At 38.4% G+C, this 23,486-nt stretch overlaps 1 protein-coding gene across 1 annotated transcript in view; it reads left to right on the forward strand.

The window, feature by feature from the left end:
* Nucleotides 1-21,596, forward strand: part of Chrm2 (cholinergic receptor muscarinic 2) — a 141,888-nt gene extending 120,292 nt beyond the window's left edge. Inside the window, exon 3 of the mRNA XM_052173447.1 lies at nt 15,989-21,596. Coding sequence (XP_052029407.1) covers nt 16,029-17,426 — 1,398 coding nt within the window. The 5' untranslated portion in view covers nt 15,989-16,028 and the 3' untranslated portion in view covers nt 17,427-21,596. The remainder of the gene's footprint in view (nt 1-15,988) is intronic.
* Nucleotides 21,597-23,486: the final 1,890 nt, after the last annotated feature.

Here is a 23,486-nt window from a genome sequence, read left to right on the forward strand (position 1 = left end):
TCCGCACTTTCTCCTCTTTAAATTTCAGTGTATCTGCTTTTATGTGGAGGTTCCTGAACCACTTGGACTTGAGCTTTGTACAAGGAGATGAGAATGGGTAGATTTGCATTCTTCTACCTGCTGGCCTCTAGTTGAACCAGCATCATTGGTTAAATATCCTGTATTTTTCCCCCACTGGATGATTTTAGCTCCTTTGTCAAATATCAAGTGACCAACCATAGGTGTGTGGGTTCATTTCTGGGTTTTCAATTCTTTTCCATTTATCATTCTGCCTGTCACTGTAACGATACTATAGTTTTTATCACTATTGCTCTGTAATACAGCTTGAGGTCAGGGATGGTGATTCCCTCAGATGTTCTTTTATTCTTGAGAATAGTTTTCAATATCTTGTATTTTTTTGTTATTCCAGATAAATTTGGAAATTGTTCTTTCTAACTCTATGAAGAATCGAGTTGGAATTTTGATGGGGATTGCATTAAATCTGTAGATTGCTTTAGGCAAGATAGCCATTTTTACAATATTAACCCTGCCAATTCATGAGCATGGAAGATCTTCCCATCTTCTGAGGTCTTCGATTTCTTTATTCAGAGACTTGAAGTTCTTGTCATACAAATCTTTAACTTGCTAGGTTAGACATGACAAGGTATGTAATATTATTTGTGACTACTGTGAAGGGTGTCATTTCCCAATTTCTTTCTCACCTTGTTTATCCTTTGAGTAGAAGAAGGCTATTGATTTGTTTGAGTTCATTTTACATCCATCCACTTTGCTGAAGTTGATTATCAGCTTTAGGAGTTCTCTGGTGGAATTTTTGGTGTCACTTAAGTATACTATCATATCATCTACAAATAGTGATATTTTTAACTTCTTCCTTTCCAATTTGTATACTTTCACCTCCTTTTTGTTGTCTAGTTGCTCTAGCTAGAATTTCTAGAATTAAATTGGATAGGGAGAGAGTGGTCAGCCTTGTCTAGTCCATGCTTTTAGTGGGAATACTTCAAGTTTCTCTCCATTTATTTTGATGTTGGCTACTGGTTTGCTGTATATTGCTTTTACTATGTTTAAGTATGAGCCTTAAATTATTGATCTTTCCAAAACTTTTAACATGAAGGGATGTTGAATTTTGTCAAATGCTTTTTCAGCGTCTAATGAAATGATTATGTGGTTTTTTTTCTTTGAGTTTATTTATGTAGTGGACTTCATTGATGGATTTCCCTATATTGAACCATCCTTGCAACCCTAGGATGAAGCTTACTAACTATGGTGAATGATAATTTTGATGTGTTCTTAGATTCAGTTTGTGAGAATTTTATTGAGTATTTTTGCATCAATATTCCTAAGAAAAGTTGGTCTGATGTTCTCTTTCTTTGTTGGGTCTATTTGTGGTTGAGGTATAAATGTAATTGTGGCTTTGTCGAACAAATTGGGTAGTATTCCTTCTGTTTCTATTTTGTAGAATTGTGACTGATTATACTGTCAATTTTGGAGAAGGTACCATGAGGTGCTGAGAAGAAGGTATATTCTTTTGTTTTAGGATGACATGTTCTATAGATATCTGTTAAATCAATTTTCTTTCTAACTTCTGTTAATTTATCTATGTCTCCATTTAGTTTGTGTTTCCATGATCTGTCCATTGCTGAGACTGGGGTGCTGAAGTCTCCCACTATTATTGTATAAGTTATAATGTGTGCTTTAAGCTTTAGTAAACTTTCCTTTATGAATGTGCTTGTCCTTGCATTTGGAGCATAGATGTTCAGAATTGAGAGTTCATCTTGCTGGATTTTTCCTTTGATGTATATCAAGAGTCCATCCTTATCTTTTTAAATAACTTTTGGTTGAAAGTCAATTTTATTCAATATTAGAATGGCTACTCCAGCTTATTTCTTGAGACCATTTCCTTAGAAAATTTTTTCCAACCTTTTACTCTGTGGTAGTGTCTGTCTTTGTTGCTGAGGTACACTTCCTGTATGCAGCAAAATGTGGGTCCTCTTTATGTAATCAGTCTTTTAGTTTATGTCTTTTTAGGGGAATTGACTCCATTGATGTTAAGAAATATTAAGGAAAAGTGATATTGCTGCTTCTTTTTATTTTTGTTGTTAGAGGTGGAATTATGTTTGTGTGGCTATCTTCTTTTGGGTTTGTCGAAAGAATATTATTTTCTTGCTTTTTCTTGTGTTGGTGTTTTCAGTCTATTACTCTCTGTAGGGCTGTGTTTGTAAAAAGATATTGCTTAAATTTGGTTTTGTCGTGGAATATCTTGTTTTCTCCATCTATAGTAATTGAAAGTGTTGCTGGGCAAAATAGCCTTGGCTGGCTATTTTTATTCTCTTAGGCTCTGTATGACACTGCCCAGGATCTTCTAGCTTTCATAGTCTCTGATGAGAAGTCTGGTGTAATTCTTATAGGTCTGCCTTTATATGTTACTTGACCTTTTCCCCTTACTCCTTTTAATATTCTTTGTTTTGTGAATTTTAATTATATTGTAAAAGGAGAAATTTCTGTTCTGGTCCAGTCTATTTGGAGTTCAGTAGGCTTCCTATATGTTCATGGGCATCTCTTTCTTTAGGTAAGGGAAGTTTTCTTCTATAATTTTGTTCAAGATATTTAATTTGGGAATCTTCACTCTCTTCTATACCTATTATCCTCAGGTTTGGTCTTCTCATTGTGTCCTGGATTTCCTGGATGTTTTATGTTAGGAGCTTTTTGCTTTTTGCATTTTCTTTGACTGTTGTGTCAATGTTTTCTATGGTGTCTTCTGCACCTGAAATTCTTTTATCACTTGTATTCTGTTGCTGATGCTTCCATCAATGATTCCTTATCTCTTACCTAAGTTTTCTGTCTCCAGAGTTGTCTCCCTTTGTGATTTCTTTATTGTTACTATTTCCATTTTTAGATCCTAGATAATTTTGTTTAATCCCTTCACCTCTTTGGTTGTATTTTCCTGTAATTCTTTAAGGGATTTTTGTGTTTCCTCCTTAAGGGCTTCTACCTGTTTACTTGTGTTCTCCTGTATCAAATTGTTTTCTTATGTTTATGGAGCAATACAAAATGTATTCTTCATTCTTTTATGCTAATTCCTTTGGTTGTGCTATATTTTCCTGTTAGAACCACCTGTTAAATTATAATCAATTTACTCATAGTGACTACATAATGAGTACATGTATGCATGTAGAGATAGGCTTCTTTTTTAAGGTTTTTGCAAGCTAAAGCTATAAGTACATACCCACAAAGACATCACAGCTGTCTATAAATAGAAGTTACAGGAAGAAGAGTTGTGTCACCCTAACAAAGTGAGAAGCCAGCCTTTTCTGGTGCCTCCCATAGATGAATAAGCAGAACCATTGCTATTGTCTCCCTCAAAAGTAAAGGTACACTAAATTCATGGTATTGTTCAAGTTTGGGCATTGCTTATAGAAGACCAGCTCTGTGGCTTGAAAGTTCCCTTTCTATAGCATGCTGTCATATTGTGCCAATTCTTCCTGGGAGTATTTCCTATCTAATAGTCTTCGTAAGAACAGAAAACCTGCCTTGCTTTCCTCTCATAAGAGACAGGATCTTTCCCAACTCAGAGAATACTCAACATGTGAGCACATCATATATGCATTTCCACAGTGGTGAAGATTCAGGGGCAAAATCTCCTAGCTTATTTCCTACTGTCTTGAGATGTGACACAGATTAAGTAACTGCAAACTTATACTCTAATATTTTTTAAGTCAAGCTAAGCATATTCTGTCTTAACTCAGTAAACAACTCATATGAAACCTGGTCTACCAATACAATGACACAGTTAAAAAATTTGCTTTCTACAAGGCTTAAACAGTTTCCATCCATTTGCCATCCTATATTGGATGATTTTCCCTTGTCATGCATTATTTATGAATGAGTGGAAATTGTACTTCAATGCCTATATGTGAAAGGCTCAGAGTTTGTTTTTTGTTTGTTTGTTTGTTTGTTTGTTTTGCTTTCTCTCGATATGTAACTCGGGTGGCCAGTAACTCCTTATGCTAATGAGACAGATTTTGAAATTTCAGAGATCTGCCTGCCTTTGCCTCCTGTATGCTGAAACTAGAGGATTGTAAAATTATTCCTTTTATAACCTGTTCAAATTTCAACAACCATTTACTACAAGGCATTGAGGAGGTGACAGCAAACCAGTTGTGTCTGGCCTACTTCCAAGCCCAGATGGTGTAGTTCAAGAAGACAAGTGTCATTTCTGTCATATTTTCCACACTGGGCTCAGTTAACACCATCTTGTCTCATAGGGAAAGGTGTAGGTTACAGCTCTGTTCATGAGTGCAAAGCTTGGGTTTCCAGAAAGACATGATGTCAAAGAGTGTTTGGAAAGAATGGAGGTGCAAAAGTTGGGGATTCAGCTCAATAGGAGACCTTTTGCTTAGCAAGCACAAGGCTCTGGCTTCAATCCCCTGCGCTGCAAAAATAAAAAAGACAAAATTAATAGAGTCTGCAGGCAAAAGGGAGTCACAAACACATATTTAAATGATTTTTTAACTAAGGTAAAAGGAAAGGGAAGGGCATTAAGGAGAAAAAGGGAAGGAGCACCACGGGATTGATGACATATTATATTGTACACTTTTAATGATGCTGTGGTTGCCCAAGGTTGTAAACAAGAAACAGTTTTATTTCAAGCAGTTAGGAGATTGCTCGGGTTTCAGACATAAACTTCTTCCTTCCCAACTTGCTTTCTATTGGGACTCTAAATTAGTGCTTTAGAGACACAAATCTTTGCTGACTCAATGAAGCTCTCCATGTCCCCTCATCTGAATTGCCATTCCATCATTTAGTGAAAATTTTAATCTTCTCAATGCTCTTGGACTTCAAGTTTTAGTGAGATAACGCTGTGGTCATTTCTCCGAGTTCTAGAAATAGGCTGCAATCAGGCTCCGGGGAAACAATCATTTTGTGTTTGGATTAGAAACAATAAAAATAGTCACTGCCCATCACTTTGTATACTTCATTACTATTTTATTTTTATAACCCCATTGACTCTGGTATGAATCATAAGGGCTACGAGGCAGGTGTTATTTGTGTCATTGAAGAGTGGGAAGTCTCGAAGTTGGCTCTTTTGGAGGTGAGTTCATTTCTCTGGGCTCCACACTGCCAGAGCAATTTCTATTCTAGAGACATTAGCCAGAAAAGAGATGACACCTATTCACTGTACATTTCTGTGCCTCAAATGATAGTAACCACTAAACCATATGTACAAAACAAAATCTACTCATTTGCATTTTCCATAGAAAAGCACTTTTTTTTAGAAAGAGCAATTGAACCCTGAAACAGACACATAATAAATGTATTCCTAAGTAATCTCGAGTGTCTTAATCTCTGCCCAGTTATATTCAAACTGTACTGCCTGAATGTTCCACTGTACTCAGAGAGAATTTCACTTGTTTGTGAATTATTTACTCTGTGCACAACTTCTGATACAATTTCTTTACATCCTAGCTGCCATGGTCCAAAAGGGCAACATAAACATTTCACACTACTCATAAATGCAACTCCCTCTTGCCTCCCACCAGGTGTGTGCTTGAGCTACAACCCAAAGGGACATGTTGACAGAGGCTCTATCTCATCCCCCAGTGGAAAGCATGTACATCCTGGAAGATTCTCCCTAGAGGGGACACTGTTTGGCTTTGCTCAGCTTCCTGAGGGCAACAGCTTTCATTCCAGAATTTTCTATCAGGGTTAAAACAAACCTCAATTCCTCTGCAAATTTGATTCACATTTTTAATGCACAGCAATAAATTAACTAATTTAGTGTTATTAAACCATCAGCCTGCCAACTTCAGGGGTTGGGGGAAAGAACACCACAAGAACAAAATTTTAAAAACCAGCTGCACAGTTCCAGTTTCTTAAAACAGAAAGAACAGTTCTTTAGGTGCTCCTCAGCCATTCGATATTCCTCAGGTGAAAATTCTTTGTTTAGCTTTGTACCCCATTTTTTAAAATAGGGTTATTTGGATCTCTGGAGTCTAACTTCTTGAGTTCTTTATATATAGTTGATATTAGCCCTCTGTCAGATGTAGGGTTGATAAAGATATTTTCCCAATTTGTTGGTTGCTATTTTGTTCTATTGACAGTATCCTTTGCTTTACAGAAACTTTGTCATTTCATGAGGTCCCATTTGTCAATTCTTGATCTTAGGGCATAGGCTATTGTTTCTCTGTTCAGGAAATTTTCCCCTGTGCCTATGCGTTCAAGGCTCTTCCCCAGTTTCTTTTCTATTAGTTTCAGTGTTTCTGGTTTTATGTGGAGGTTCTTGATCCACTTGAACTTGAGCATAGTACAAGGGGATAAGGATGGATCGATTTGCATTCTTCTGCAAGCTAGTTGCCAGTTGAGCCAGCACCATTTGTTGAAAAGGCTCTCATTTTTCTACTGAATGGAATTAGCTCCTTTGTCAAATGTTCAACATTCTTAGTCATCAGGGAAATGCTAACCAAAACAACCCTGAGATTTCACCTCACACTGGTCAGAATGGCTAAGACGAAAAACTTAGAAGACAGCAGATGCTGGAGAGATTGTGGAGAAAGAGGAACACTCCTCCACTGCTGGTAGGATTGCAAGCTGGTAAAACCACTCTGGAAATCAGTCTGGCAGTTCCTCAGAAAACTACCATAATACTACCAGAGGACCCTGTTATAACAGTCCTGGGCATATACCCAGAGGATTCCCTAGCATGTAATAAGGACACATACTTCACTATGTTCATAGCAGCATTATTTATAACAGCCAGAAGCTGGAAAGAACCCAGATGTCCCTCAATGGAGGAATTGATACAGAAAATGTGGTATATATACACAATGGAATACTATTCAGCCATTAAAAACAATGAATTCATGAAATTCTTAGACAATTGGATGGAACTGCAGAATATCATTCTGAGTGAGGTAACCCAATCACAAAAGAACACTCATGGTATGCACTCACTGATAAGTGGATATTATCTTAGAAGCTTGGAATACCCAAGACACAATTTACATATCAAATGATGCCCAAGAAGGAAGAAGAACAATGGATCCTTGGCTCCTTTGTAGAAAGAAAAACAAATACCCACAGAAGGAGATACAAAGACAAAAGTTTGAGCAGAGTCTGAGGGAAAGACCATACAGAGACTACCCCACCCAGGGATGCATCCTATATTTACAACACCCAGGCACTATTGTAGATGCTCTCAAGTGCTGACTGTCTGGAGCTGGATATAGCTATCACCTGGGAGCCTCTCCTATTGCATGACAAATACAGAGGGGGTCACTCTCAGCCAGCAATTGAACTGAGCACAGGGTCCCCAATGGAGGAGCTAGAGAAAGGACCCAAGGACCTGAAGGGGTTTGCAGAGCCGCAGGAGGAACAACATGAGTCACCAGAGCTCCCAGGAAGAAAACCACCAACCAAAGAGTACACATGAAGTTACCCATGACTCTAGGCACATCAGCAGCAGAGGTCGGTCTTGTTAGACACCAAAGGGAGGAGATGACCTTGGTCCTGGAAAGATGTGATGCTGTAGTCTAGAGGAATACCAGGACAGGGAAGCAGGGGAGGGTTAATTGGGGAAAGGGAGATGGCTTATGCGACTTTCGGGGGAGGGAGGACCCAGGAAAGGGGACAACATTTGAAATGTAAATAAAGAATATACCTAATTTTAAAAAAACAGAGAGAAAGACATGGATACAGCTGTGAAATCACAGGCAACTTCCCATAGCTCTGTGGCCAGTGGTCTATTTTCTCTTCTGTTTCACAGACTTGCCTATGATTGGATGTTTGATCAGGTTCACAGTGTAGAAGCAGCAGAGTTCCATGCTGTAGCTCTAGGCCCATGCACTTTCGTGAAAAGGAGAAAACAAAAATCAAAAAACATATGTCTACAGCCCTCACATGCCTCAGAGTGCTGCTGGATTCAGTGCAGAGACCGGTGTGCTTACTTACTCGCATAAGATGTGCTTTAAAAGCTTAAACACCAAACTGAGCAAGGTGGAGCATGCCTTTAATCACAGCTCTTTGGAGGCAGGGACAGATGAATCTCTGTGAGTTCAAGGCCAGCCTGGTCTACAAAGCAAATCCAGGACAGCTAGGGTTCTGTGGCGCAGAGAAACCCTGTCTCGAAAAGCCAAAACAAACAAGCAAATCACAACAATGACGAAGATGATGAATGTCCTATAAAGAATGTAAGCACTTGGATATTAGCCTAGAAACGTGGAATACCCAAGACATAATCCACATATTAAATGATGTCCAAGAAGAACGGAGGAGTGGCCCCTGGTTCTGGAAGGACTCAGTGCAGCAGTATAGGGCAATACCAGAGCAGGGAAGTGGGAAGGAATAGGTGGGAGAATAGGGGGAGGGAAGGGGGCTTATGGGACTTTCGGGGAGTGGGGAACCAGAAAAGGGGAAATGATTTGAAATGTAAATAAAAAATATATCGAATAAATTAAAAAAAAAAAGAATGTAAGCACTCCCTGGTTTCACTAAGCTTTCCAGCATCCAGACCCCTTTTCCATTGTAACAGGAGGAACACTGTGTGAATAATAACTAGAAGGTTAACTACAGGAGGTAGGAAGGCCCGGGTCCTAGTGAAATCGCGGCTACCACACTTCCGCTATTAGTCATGGCACTTTTTTGGGGTAAGTGGTGTTTACACTGTGTTTTGAAGAAGGAAACAGAGTGGAGCTGACATGGACTGGAAGCTTGTCCCAGAATCACTAAGAATAGTTTTACGTTTGACAGGCAGCCAAAGCAGCCAGCGTGTTTACCCTGCAGTAAACTTGCGCATAATCCTGAAGTTTTTCACATTGAAAGAATTCATGACTTCTATGTGCACTGACGTAGGATCAGAGTGCTGTATCAGCTGCCTTCATTCTCCTGGCATTGACTATTTTGTTGTTGATGGAGAGAGTGTTTTTTTGTTTTTTGTTTTGTTTTGTTTTCTTACATCTTTATGAAAATACCCATGGATCTTACAGGTACAGCTTGAAACTATAGTATGTTTTCAGCATGGAATTTTTTAATTCAAAAATTTTACATAATGCATCGCTGTCGAAGTCTACCATTTTGAGCTATAGTTTCCTAAAAGAGAAAAATGCTCATTTCTTCGAGAATATTTTTGATACATTTTATTTCAAATGACATGCCAAGTCTGTGTGGGTAAATGAGTGTGAGAGTCTCCTAATGGGTTTCTGAACTTTCACGGACTCAAATTAAAGTCGTAGAGTAGTGGCCTAACACCACTATAGCGTTCTTCACTGAGGAAAAACGTGATGGCACAGAATCTGGAGTCCTGCAAGGATGAGTCCGTCTGACTTCATGAATGAGAGGAAAGAAACGGTGGAGAAGGGATGAGCTTCGGGTATTTAGGGAAGCGGTCCCAGGGAGCCACTTTCTTTATTTTGCTCCATTTTGGCCAACCTTCCTCCTAAAGCCTCCACCTTGGAACTTGGCTCCACATCTGTGTAGCATTATGGGTAGCAGGTGAGTGTCTTCGGCATCGTCTATCTCTCCTGGATTAGAAAGCCCCCGTGGAAGAGAACACGCTCTATTTTCTTTGCGTTTCCATTCTTCCTCTGCTTCCACCCCCACAGCCTGTGACACCATTTGAGGATCTGCTCATTCCAGGGCTTCAGAAGATATTTTGGAACAAAAAGAAGCAGGACCTTCATTCCTCCCTTTGGCCATTCCCACTGCAACTGCAGCTGCAGTGAGAGGCTGGCGCTGGTGAGGAAGGATGGAGGAACGGGTACCCACTCTGACTCACAGTGTCCTCGTTCAAAGGGAAATCATATTGAAGGGGGAATGCAGAAATGTGTTCCATGTCTGTGTAACCAAAAGTTAACAACATATCAGAGAGAAACAAACCATGTCACCATTGTTGTCTCAATATAAAACTGTGTAAACAAAATATTTTTCACAGAACACTTCTTGGAATAAATATCTTCTCAGCTCTTCTTTGTCTTTTAAAAAACTTATTTGGTCTCTAACATTGCTGGTGGAAGAAAGCATACTTAACATCAGTACCAATGCTATTCATTAATTAGTGGGATTAAATGAGTATTACAAAGACCTAAAGCAGATTTTGGATTATCTTGGGTATTCCAAACTTCTGGGCTAATATCCCCTTATTAGTGAGGGCATACCATCTTTTGTGATTGGGTTACCTCACTCAAGATGATAATTTTTTGTTTCATCCATTTGCTCGAGAATTTCATGAAAATCATTGCTTTTAATAGCTGAGTAGTAGTCCATTGTGTAAAAGTACCACATTTTCTGCATCCGTTCCTCTGTTGAGGGACATCTGGGTTCTTTCCAGCTTCTGGCTATTATAAATAGGGCTGCTATGAATATAGTGGAGCATGTGTCCTTATTACATGATGGAGAATTCTCTGAGTATATGCCCAGGAATGGTATAGCGGGGCCCTCCAGTAATATTATGCCCAATTTCTGGGAAACCACCAAACTCATTTCCAGAGTGGTTGTACCACCTTGCAATTCCACCAGCAGTGGAGGAGTGTTCCTTTCTCCACATCTTCACCAGCACCTGATGTCTCCTGAATTTTTTATCTTGGCCATTCTGACTGGTGTGAGGTGGAACCTCAGGGTTGTTTTGATTTGCATTTCCCTAATGGCTAAGGATGTTGAACATTTCTTTAGGTGCTTCTCAACCATTCGATAATCCTCAGTTGAAAATTCTTTGTTTAGCTCTGTACCCATTTTTAATAGGGTTATTTGGTTCTCTTGAGTCTAACTTCTTGAGTTCTTTGTATATATTGGATATTAGCCACAACAATTCATGTTATGAAGTAAAAATTGCATCTTAATATCATTTAGCCTATTAACAGAGCATATTTGTTGCTAAATAATACAAAGTATCAAAATGAATGAACTTCATTTCCATTATAATCAACGATAACATAGGTAAAAACAATGCATCTCACTCTTAAGACAGAAAATTAACCTTTTCATTTATGACCTGCTAATCCCTTAGTGGGTGAAACCTTGTCTTCATGAGTTTCTGATACTTTTCTATTGCCATGTTAAGCCAACCTTGTAATTTTCATATTTTCTTTTTTTTTATTTTATCTATTTTTTTATTTTTTTTACTTTTTTTATTTATTTATTTTTATTTACATTGCAAATGATTTCCCCTTTTCTGGGTCCCCACTCCCCACAAGTGCCATAAACCCTCTTCCGTCCCCCTATTCTTCCATCTACCCCTTCCCACTTCCCTGTTCTGGAATTCCCCTATACTCTTGCACTGAGTCTTTCCAGAACCAGGGCCCACTCCTCCATTCTTTTTGGACATCATTTAATTTGTGGATTATGTCCTGTGTATTCAAAGTTTCTAGGCTAATATCCACTTATCAGTGAGTGCATACCATGATTGAATTTTTGAGACTGGGTTACCTCACTTAGTATGATGTTCTCCAGCTCTATCCATTTGTCTAAGAATTTCATGAATTCATTGTTTCTAATGGCTGAATAGTACTCCATTGTATAAATATACCACATTTTTTGTATCCATTCCTCTACTGAAGAACATCTAGGTTCTTTCCAGTTTCTGGCTATTACAAATAGGGCTGCTATGAACATAGTGGAGCATGTGTCCTTATTGCATGCTGAAGAATCCTCTGGATATATGCCCAGTAGTGGTATAACAGGGTCCTCAGGAAGTGACATGCCCAGTTTTTTGAGGAACCACCAGAGTGATTTCCAAAGTGGTTGCACCATCTTGCAATCCCACCAGCAGTGGAGGAGTGTTCCTCTTTCTCCACATCCTCGCCAACACCTGCTGTCTCCTGAATTTTTGACCTTAGCCATTCTGGCTGGTGTGAGGTGAAATCTCAGGGTTGTTTTGATTTGCATTTCCCTAATAATTAATGATGTTGAACATTTCTTAAGGTGTTTCTCAGCTCTCCGAAGTTCTTCATGTGAAAATTCTTTGTTTAGCTCCATACCCCACTTTTTAATGGGGTTATTTGGATCTCTGGGTTCTACTTTCTTGAGTTCTTTGTATATATTAGATATTAGCCCTAGAATTTTGGGTTGAAAGTCTTATGCATACTATAACATTGTTAAGACAAGCTTTTAAGTAGCTCAGAACATACTATGGTATTTATCCCTCATATATACTAAATTGTATTCTCCTGCCCTGCTCTCAAACCCATGGCCTCTTCTGTAATTATTATTATTCATCTCTCTCCTGACTTCCTTTAGTGTTGTTTATATGTATATGTGTTTAGGGATGAACACTTATGATTGAATAATTCATCAGGAGTTCAGAAACGTAGCCTCCCTCTATCAGAAGTCCATGGATTGTGTCCCTGATTTTCTTTTTATTCTTCTAAAACACTCGCCAGTGCGCAGTTTCCATGTCCAAGTGGGGCGTCATAGAAATAATGAAATAACAGATGTCAGGTAGACCTGAAGACAAATACAATGCAGTGAAACTTCTCAAGGCCATGAACCATTGTCAACTTCACAAATGGGAACAACACTCTTATGGTAATAAGAATTATATGAAATAGCATTAAAAATTTGCAGTCCTTAAATGGCTCACACATTGATCAATTCATGTAGCACATTCCAGTTGGACACAATTTTGTAAGCACTTCCACATACACCTCTTGTGTTCTGCCTCACCCAGGTATAAGTCCCATCTATATTATCTAATTAGCCCTTCCTGCCTATTACATATCAGAATTTTAATTTTCTCCATAACAATTCAAAAACTTGGTGTAAATGTTTAGAACTCTAGTGCCACTGAGTGAATGATGTTGGTGATACACTAGGTGTGCACATGTGTATTTGTATGTGTGTGTTTTTATGTGCATGTTCCTGTGTATGTATACATGTATATGGGCATATGCTTGTGTGTGTACGTGTGCAAGTTCCTATGTGCAAGCATAGAACCCTGAGTCTTTCACATGCTAAGAAGGCACTCTTGCACTGAGGTTCCTCTACCTCCCTCTGCACCCCTCCCCCACACATTTTGTAATGATTGATTTTAGAAAAATGTTTAGAACTGCAAACCCCACATTTTTCTATGTTGGACTCCACACAGCGTTGATATTGACATCTCCCCTCAGAGATACTGTCCTTGTCCATATATGATCTGCAAACTTTTGTATTAATCAAGGACCCAACTTGATGTCTGAATACCAGGCTTACTCTTACAGGTCATTGGTGTTTGAGCATGATTTCAGCTAATGAGGGTATTTCTTAGATAGAGGATGATTATTGATTTGTAACAGAGTCTGCATAGAGTGCCACTGATTTGAATCTCAAACAATTTTACTCTTTGATCCTTTGATCAATGTCTGTCATAAAACAGCAGCCACCCCAGGACTTCTGTGAAGAGTAATTATGCTCAAAACATGCTGACTGTCCTTGTGATGATTTTCTTTATCACACCATTGTTGACAATTTGCCATCATTGATAATGAGAATTTATTATTTTTACTACTTTATTCATTCCACATCTTCCCACTCATACTTAGCTCAGACACACATAGACACATTCTTTTCTGGTAACTATTATGAAAGGTTAAGAGGGGTGATCAATTTACATGTGCTTTGCAGATTTAAATATTAATAGCTCGTGTTTCATCCTTAGCTTTTATAGACTATCATTCAGGGACATAATATCACTTTAATCCTTGCTATAACTCTAAAAAAAAAAAATGAGTTTGAGAAAAGGGAAAGACGTTTCATTGAATTTGAGTGGCAAACCCAGAACTACATAGCTAATGGATGCAGTGGGATAGACTTTCAAAGCAATTTTAATTTGCATTTCTCTAATGGCTAAGGATGTTCAACACTTTCTTCCCAGATACTTAACTGTCCATTTGTATTTCTTCCTTGTGAACTATTGTTTGGAAGAGTTAGAGGCTTGAGTGTTCAAATAATGTGTGTGTGTAGATATATACAGATATGTGTATGTGTGTCTGTGTATGTGTGTGTCTGTGTGTGTGTGTCTCTATGTGTGTCTATGTGTGTGTCTGTGTGTGTCTATATATGTCTATATGTTTGTGTGCCTGTGCCTCTGTGTGTGTACCTGTGCCTCTGTGTGTGTGTGTGTGTGTGTGTGTGTGTGTGTGTGTATTAGCTACTACTCTTTCTGATGCATGGTTGTGGGCCTCAACTTATAAAACCCACTTCAAGTCAGTACCTCCCCCTGACTCCACCCTTCCAATCTAGTACATACTTCATAAGGTACTCAAATTTGATGAAGAGAACATAGAATGTTGTGTGTTCCTCTCTGCTATGTATACAAAGAAACTCAGTAAAGACAAGTTTTGTTCTCCTGCTTCCAAAATACACCCAGGACCTGGTTTTAAACTAAAGTGTACAATACCACATAGCACATTTACTGTATGAACATGCGTGCTTTGAAGTTTATTCCCTTCATGAGCATCTTCCTCATTTGTGATCTAATCTTATTGCTTTAATGACCCCAGAAATTTGGAGAAAAGAGGTGATGGGAGACTGGTGGAGGCCAGCTACTATCTCTCATAAAAGAGGAATAGCCCCTATATAATGAGCACATCCTGTTGGAAGAGAGGATGTCCCTGCTTCAAATACTTGTCTTTGCTTCTAAATGTCATGTTTCCCATTGTCACACCAGCACTGTCACAGACTAGTAGGGTATCTCTGAAAATTCCTGAGTCGCAATAGTCACTATAGTTCATATCCTAGAGTTTTCAGTGTTCACTCTGAATAAGAATCCCAGGTTAAGTAAACTATCTGTCTTGACTAGCAACCTCTACATATCATTATTATACATCATTATGTTGCTCCTCAGGAGTCTCTCATTAAGTGCAACCCTACAAAGGAAAGGAGAGGCAGGGTGAGATTATCTTAAAACAAAACAAAACAAAACAAAACAAAACAAAACAAAAAAAAGACCTGCGGCAAAGTGCTGATTTTCATTATAAATTATTTACTCTCTGTCCTGACAATAAGTTCCTTAAACTCTTCTATTATCTCAGTTTTCTTCTTCCTGCAAGGGAGATGATATAAAATATATTGTAAAAACTCTCTATACCCCTTAATACTTACTGATATAATGTGCATCTGAGAGACCTAAGGTTGTATATTCTTTTATGATTTTTGTTGAAAAATAATTCATACCATTTGTAAAAAGTAAAAGTAAAGGGAATAATTGCAGCCTGCCTATCCACTAACTTAAACATGATTCTAGGTTACTTTCTGCAACTTGCTGGCCCATAGCTTCCTCTTCAGCAAAATGAAAGGTCTGTCAGAGAATAGTAAAACAATAGATTTCATAGTGGCTTGAAACAAAGAAAACATTTAGAAAATTGTTTCCATATAATCATATAGTCATGTCAATAGGAAATGAAAGTTCTTTCATAAGGTGTAGAATTTTAAAAATTGTACTGCCAAGTGAAGATGGACTATAATTGTAAAACAAAATTGAAAAAAACAAATTTACTTTGGTTGGGTACATTGGTTAGTATATGATCTTTTGTATCATTACCTTCATTAATTTTAATAAGGAAAAGTCTCAATATGCCATAAAGGTGTTATTGACTATTAAACTCATACATTCAATTTTGTGTTCTGTTTTAATATTTTATTTTTCCCTGGTTTATTAATTTTTTTCAAATCCAGAACTTTATGGTTGTTTTGAAAAGTTTTAACTGTATATTTGGTCTACTCATAAAGATATGGTGATATCTTTCAACTCATAAAGATATGGTGATATAAATAAGCAGGCAGATAGACAGACACTCGTGTCTGTCTATGGAGGCACTCATTGTGTTACTGAATCATGACTTCATCATCAGCCATTAAGAAACATTTCAATCTTCCATCTTTGCCTCTTGGGTAATCGGATAGGGTACAGTATATAGTCAGGACACAGAAGAAGGACTGGGAAGTTTTTCAAAAGGAAGAAATCTGATGTGTTTTTAAACAATATTTATATTACATTTGTTAACTTCATTCTATTTCCCTGCAGGTTTAAATGTTTCTTTGGCCACTTGACTACTGAACACAAAATGAATAACTCAACGAACTCCTCCAACAATGGCTTGGCTCTTACCAGTCCTTACAAGACATTTGAAGTGGTATTTATTGTCCTTGTGGCTGGATCCCTCAGTCTGGTGACCATCATTGGGAACATTCTGGTCATGGTTTCCATTAAAGTCAACCGCCACCTTCAGACTGTCAACAATTACTTCTTGTTCAGCCTGGCCTGTGCTGACCTCATCATAGGTGTTTTCTCCATGAACTTGTATACCCTCTACACTGTGATTGGCTACTGGCCTTTGGGACCTGTAGTATGTGACCTTTGGCTAGCTTTGGACTATGTTGTCAGCAATGCCTCTGTTATGAATCTCCTCATCATCAGCTTTGATAGATACTTCTGTGTCACCAAACCTCTGACCTACCCAGTTAAGCGGACCACAAAAATGGCAGGCATGATGATTGCAGCTGCGTGGGTCCTTTCCTTCATCCTCTGGGCCCCAGCCATTCTCTTCTGGCAGTTCATTGTAGGGGTAAGGACTGTGAAGGACGGGGAGTGCTACATTCAGTTCTTTTCCAACGCTGCCGTCACCTTTGGCACTGCCATTGCAGCGTTCTACCTGCCTGTCATCATCATGACGGTGCTCTATTGGCACATATCCCGGGCGAGCAAGAGCAGAATAAAGAAAGAAAAGAAGGAACCTGTGGCCAACCAAGACCCAGTGTCTCCGAGTCTGGTGCAAGGAAGAATTGTAAAGCCAAACAACAACAACATGCCAGGAGGTGAGGGTGGCCTGGAGCACAAGGTCCAGAATGGCAAGGCTCCACGGGATGGCGTGACTGAAAACTGCGTTCAGGGGGAGGAGAAAGAAAGCTCCAATGACTCCACGTCCGTCAGTGCTGTGGCCTCCAATATGAGAGATGATGAGATAACCCAGGATGAAAACACAGTTTCCACTTCCCTGGGCCACTCCAAAGATGACAATTCTAGACAGACCTGCATCAAAATCGTCACCAAGACCCAAAAGGGTGACGCATGCACACCAACAAGTACCACCGTAGAACTAGTTGGATCATCAGGTCAGAACGGGGATGAAAAGCAGAACATTGTAGCCCGCAAAATTGTGAAGATGACCAAGCAGCCTGCCAAAAAGAAGCCTCCTCCATCCCGGGAAAAGAAAGTGACCAGGACAATCTTGGCTATCCTGTTGGCTTTCATCATCACCTGGGCACCATACAATGTCATGGTGCTCATCAATACCTTCTGTGCACCCTGCATCCCCAATACAGTGTGGACAATTGGTTACTGGCTCTGTTACATCAATAGCACCATCAATCCTGCCTGCTATGCACTTTGTAATGCCACCTTCAAAAAGACTTTTAAGCACCTCCTTATGTGTCATTACAAGAACATCGGCGCTACAAGGTAAAAGACCTTTTCAAAAGAAGAAATGTGGTTGAGTGTATTTTGGGGAAGAGCAGGGACAAGGAAGCTGTGTTTATAGTGATCTGCCCTTGCACTTTACAATCTTACTACAACGTGTAATTAAGGAGTTTTAGAGAGACACTCTCACTGTGCCCATGCTCCAGTTAGAAAAATAAGTAAATAACCTTCACCATATAAGCCCTGTCAGTTTAGGAGCACCGAGACAATGAAAGAGATGTGCTGAAATTGCAGATCTAAGGAACAATTTCTACTGTCTCCTGCTCTCTTGAAGAAGGACTTCAGAATCTACAATCTCGTGTCTCTGCACAAGAAGAATAACCTTGTTAGTTTGTTGTTTCTTTCTGTTGTTCCCCTGTGTGGTGATGAGAAAGAAATGGCATATTACATGCTAACACAGAGACCTAAACATAAAGAAGCAGGCACTATACAATGAGAGATAAGAAGAAAGAAAATCAAATAGGATTCGGAGATGGTATGCAGAGCACTGAGCATATTCCTGGCTATGCTGTTCTCTGGTTGGAAGGATTTTAATGGAATCACTGCTTATTTCTTCTCTCTTCCCTTTTCCCATCTTGAAAAGCAAGAAAGCAAAACAACAAAAGCCCAACTAGGCCATACTATTTTTTTCTACTATTTTTATAGTTCCTGGTTTTATATTGTATATGGATAGTATCTGCAGGATTTCTAAATCTGGCCACAGTCACCTGTGAAAATGGACACTCTGGCACTCCCCACTGTGTCGTTGCATTCTTTGATAGTGTACAACCTGTAAGGATTTCATTCACTTGAGTTCCTTCATGTGGAAAATTTTTGCCCATCTGATTTTCTTCTCAACTAATCCATTTTAACAATGTAGTCTGCCTAAGACACAAGTATGCTTAGGAAACCAAAGTCATTTCAACTTAATTTTTAATCACATTAGAAAATGGTCAGTCTAGTTGGAGAAAGTTCACTGAGGCCAGATGAAGTTTGCGATGAGAAGACAGAAGGTCAGAAGGGTGATCTGTTTGAAGTTGAACCTGCCTGACCCATGTGCACTATGCTAACATGTACAACACAAACTCCTGACTTTGTCAGCAGGAATATGACATTGGTTTGCTCATTTGGAGTCTCAGTTAGTTTACTGTGTCAACCTCAAGAGGAAAAGACCTTATATTCAATGTCTGTTAGCAGATGGTACTTAAATTATATTCAAATGAAGTTTTCTATAATCATACTAAGACATGGGGTGGGGAAATGGGTCATGCAAAAATATTTACTAATACTACCATGTTCTTCCAGTTGTCTACTCTGTAAGATTATATTGCTTCAAAATTCACTAATCATGAGAGTTATATTAATCGTTGTGGCTTAAATATAATGGAAAACCAAACAGAGGCAAGATATGCCCATAGAATCTGATGGAAGAGTCCATGTGGTTCTCGCCATGTCATTTCCCACAGTCTAATATAATCACAAATAACTGTCACAAAAATGATTATTAAAGGGTAACACAAAACATATAACATGAGTATAGGAGATTCATACTTGACACTACAAAATGAATGCAGAATTATACTAATCTACATTAACTAGCTATATTTTTGTCTTCATATAATTTCTTCCATTCTATGTTATGGTATTCCAATCAGATTTTGTAAGGGTGGGCCTAATGAATAGAAATTGCAGTTATAAATTGTTTTATAAAGTTCAGACTTTCACTGATGTGCTTTGATTCCTTCCCTGCCATTCCATGAGTATTACAAGGCAAGGCCTTCAGTGGGAAGTCCTAAGAGTTACCAGAGTTATTTTGTCTGACTTTGCATGTCAGGAACATCTCAAATAGTGGGTGATAAAGAATAAGACAGCAATACCAGCAACATTTTAAGCCAATAAGAAGCAAGTTGCTAACAATATATGTATTTATCCTTTATGAACAAACTTAACGATTGAGTAATTTCAGTTAGTTTTAACTTCAAAATCAATTATCTGTAAACATGGAATTGGTTCACATTAATTTAGTCTAAAATTAGATGATGTAGCTCCTTTAGTTCAGAATTACTAAAATGTAAATTTTGAAATTTAAGATCACATTTATTTTTGTGTTGTTTCTTCAACTAATTGAGTGGAGAAGACTTCACTCCAAAGGATTTCTTGGTTTTCTGTAGGATATGCTATTAATCTGTGCTATATACTACTGTGATGCAGACATGGCTACCATTGAGAGGCCAGGATTCATTGTCTATCCCTGATTTAAGGCCAATCCACCATGAGCTAATCTTTGTCTCGTTCTATTGTAATCTTTCCTTGATTCTTTCTGTGCCTAGTAATTCGCCACAGCTGCCACAACTTCATTAAAAGAGAAACTATCAAGTTCAAGAAGAAAATGAAGGTAGTCTAACATACTATGGAAATTTTCCAAAAGAATCAGAAGAAAAGGGAAGGACATTGGCATGTTTGGAGGGAGAATGTAGTCAAAGGTCTCTCTTTACTGTTGCTGGCGTTCGTTTTTTTTTTTATCTTTTTCTTTTTTTAACTCTAAAGCAGAGGCAATATTTACCCTATGGACATTTAGTGATATGTAGGGCCATTTTGATTGTCACAACTGGGAATAGGCATTAGTATCTATCTAATAAGAAGGAGCTTTGAATGCACAAGCTATGCTCTCTTCCGCCAAGAAAAATGATTTGGCTCAAAATGGCAATGATACCAGGACTGAGAAAGACTAGTTTATATTAAAGGATTTCTGAAGCTTCCCTTCTTAATCCCCCATCATTTAAACAAAAACAAACAAAAAGACTAATACAGTTTTCTTTCTTGTGAGCAAAGCTCACTCACTCGTTAGCTATCATAAATTCTCCCACACTAATTAGGATTTAAAATTTTCAGATAAGAGAACAGACCACACCTCTTGAGACTGGCAGCTTTCACACACCTAGTGCACCGAGGCATCTTAATGCCTGGTTATGGAACCACACCCCTCCTCCAGAGGTTGTGGCTTTGCCCATGAACAGCACTGCTTCTAGTCTGATGGGTGTCTCCTGGAAACATCATTTCTTTTCTTTTCAAACTAATGAAGAGCCCTTTAAAGAAACAGTATGTCTCATCTTCTTTGCTTTCACTAGAACTGTCAGAAGCTGTCAAGCCTTTGGTTTTTTATTCCTCATAGCAATAACGTAAATATCCCAGAGTGGTGTTCAAAAGAGAAGATTAAGAATATAAAAAAGAGGAACCATCTCACTTCTAGAGTAAAAAAAAAAAAAGATTGCCTCTTGACCAAGTCGTGATTACCTTAATGACATATCCCAAGTACTGGGACAAGGTCACCATGTGGTAAGCTACAAAGGCTAAGATAAACCATCTGGCTTGACATATAGTATCTTGAATTACACATCTTTCTGTTTTCTTTTCTTTTTCTTTCTTTTTTTTTTCCGAGCCAGGTTTTCTCTGTATAGCCCTGGCTGTCCTGAACTCACTCTGTAGATCAGGCTGTCCTCGAACTCAGAAATCCACCTGCCTCTGCCTCCCAAGTGCTGGGATTAAAGGCGTGCACCACCACTGCCTGGCTTCCTTCTGTTTTTTTGACTACTAGATGTTGTTTGATCCTGAAGAGATAATGGCATGAGAGGAGATTATATTTCAAAACGATGCCCACAGTTACTTACCAACACAGCCAACTTTTATTTTCTTGTATTTAGTTCGTCAGCGGTTGCTCCCGTCTTCGATTTGATAACATCTTCACGAACAACCATAACACTGTTGTTGCAAATAGAGTAGGAAGGCACCCACATCCGGGTAAACTTGTGAGACATGTATTCTCAGCATGTATACACAATGACATGCCTCTCCAATATGCTTCTCTTAAAAGGGTGCACGCTGTAGCATGAACTCTGTGTATATTTAATATACCTTCCCATGGTATGCTGTATGCTCCATATATATAATATAAATAAAATAAAATGTATAATAGAAATACATATTTCTGTATGCAAATAAATATATTATACACAAAATCGTAACAGACACTCTGGTACATATGTTGTCTCATAGGAATAAGAGTAGATTATTATGTGCTCCATTTTAAAGGAAAATCATATTTTGTATTGAAGGAAGAGATTTAAGAACCATCAAACTCCTATTCACATTAATATTCAACTGATTTGTCAACTTTGAGTGTCTGGAACTGATTTTAGAGATCTCTTGGAGGAATAAATTAATAAATCTTGCTGGTATCAGCCCATGTGACAGCCATGATTTCTTTTCCTGTGCCTGACAGGCCTTCTCAGAGATCCTTCCCAGCTGGTGTGGGCCCCACAGCTGTGTTGATCTGCTGTCTGATTGCCTGATGAGCCTGCAACCAACCCATTCTCACAGACTTGCACTCTCTTCCAAATTAACTGATTTTATTGAAATGAAAAATAATCACACTGGGAGAAAAGAACGACCTTCAGAATGTTGTCTTTTCCTTTGACAAACAAGGTAAAAGGGTCAGGCAGTGTGCTTCATAAAGCTCATGTTCAGCACAGGTTCATAATACCACACCCGCTCCATGGTATGCCAGAAAACTTCAATGAACTACAAAATTGCAATGTTCTCAATGAAATTATAAAATAGATGGTTTGTTTCTTATGTCTAAATTTTCTCCACAAGCAATCTCTTTCCTTTCTTTATTGACCATTTGACTAGCTATGATCCTCAGAACGTTCCTATGGCCCACAGCTTAAGTTTATTATTATAAAGGGATACTGGTTGGGCAATCTCAAGAAATACATTTGATGTGAAATATATATATATGTATATATATATATATACACATACATATATATATATACATACACACACACATACACACACACACACACACACATATATATATATATAGCATTAAGGTTAATATATATATATATATATATATATATATATATATATATATATAGCATTAAGGTTACTATTACAGTATAGACACCAAGCCATGTATTGGTAGAGATTATTTCAATTAATTTTAGTTTCATTAGTCTCTCAGGACTTCCTTTGATGTCTATCCACTAGCTCAGCTTTACCCAGTAGGACACAATTAAATCACATGAAGTGGTATTCACCATACCAAAGTCAATTATAGAATAGCTAAGCGGAAAAAAATCACTTCTCATTGTCACCATCTTGTTCCAGCAAAATACTCTCACTTCATATTCAAGAATTTAATTTATTTTTTTATATAAATCAGGTGTTAGATGGCAAACCTGGCTTAAAGGTTGCGAATGACAGGAACAGCCTCTTGCCATCATTAAGGAAGAATTTTTTTCTATCCTAACAGAAATCCAGTTACTTTAAAGAAACAATGTGGCAAGTGGTGGTAATTCTTAGTTACTTAGATCTGATTATTTGTTTCTGTTTTGGTTTGAGACAGTGTCTCCAGCAGTCCATGCTGGCCTTGAACCTGTGATTTCCTGCTTCAGACTCCTGAGTCATCACACTAAGCTCAGCTGTTTACTATGCAAGCAACAGCTAGAGAATATCTGATCTTTGAATTCCTAAATACACGCATAAGAAACTATAGTAAAAGACAAAGCTATACATGTGTATTATATCCAGAAATTTACCTAAATTCTTACAGTACTCAAGTCTTTGAAATGAAAATGTAATTGAAGGTTTCCTGGAGAATTTCAAAGTTAATACTTATTAACACATTATTGTAAAATGGACACACTGGGTGCCTCCATTAAGTTAGTCATTTCTACAACCCCTTGTTGCTTGGACAGCAATCTGGATACCCACTGCATAAAGAGCAAAGCTTAGCATGAGCATTCTGGTTTCTTCTGCTCTGCAACTGAGAACTCCTGTTCTCTTCATTGTCCTTACTTATAAAACAGGTGCTTTCCCTCGTTACAGTGTCTCCACTAGCACAATGCTGTGCTGCACCGGGCATCAGTGCACCGCTGACATTGCTGGAAGTCTTGTTGCACCAAGATGGCTTATGCCAGCTCCTCTCCTCCCCAAAGACCAGGCTGGTGCTTTCTGAGGCCTGAGGTGAAGTCTGGGGATCTGAGGATCTAACACATTCTTG

The sequence above is a fragment of the Apodemus sylvaticus genome, chromosome 2 (assembly GCF_947179515.1).
Source record: "Apodemus sylvaticus chromosome 2, mApoSyl1.1, whole genome shotgun sequence".
In the NCBI taxonomy this organism is placed as follows: domain Eukaryota; kingdom Metazoa; phylum Chordata; class Mammalia; order Rodentia; family Muridae; genus Apodemus; species Apodemus sylvaticus.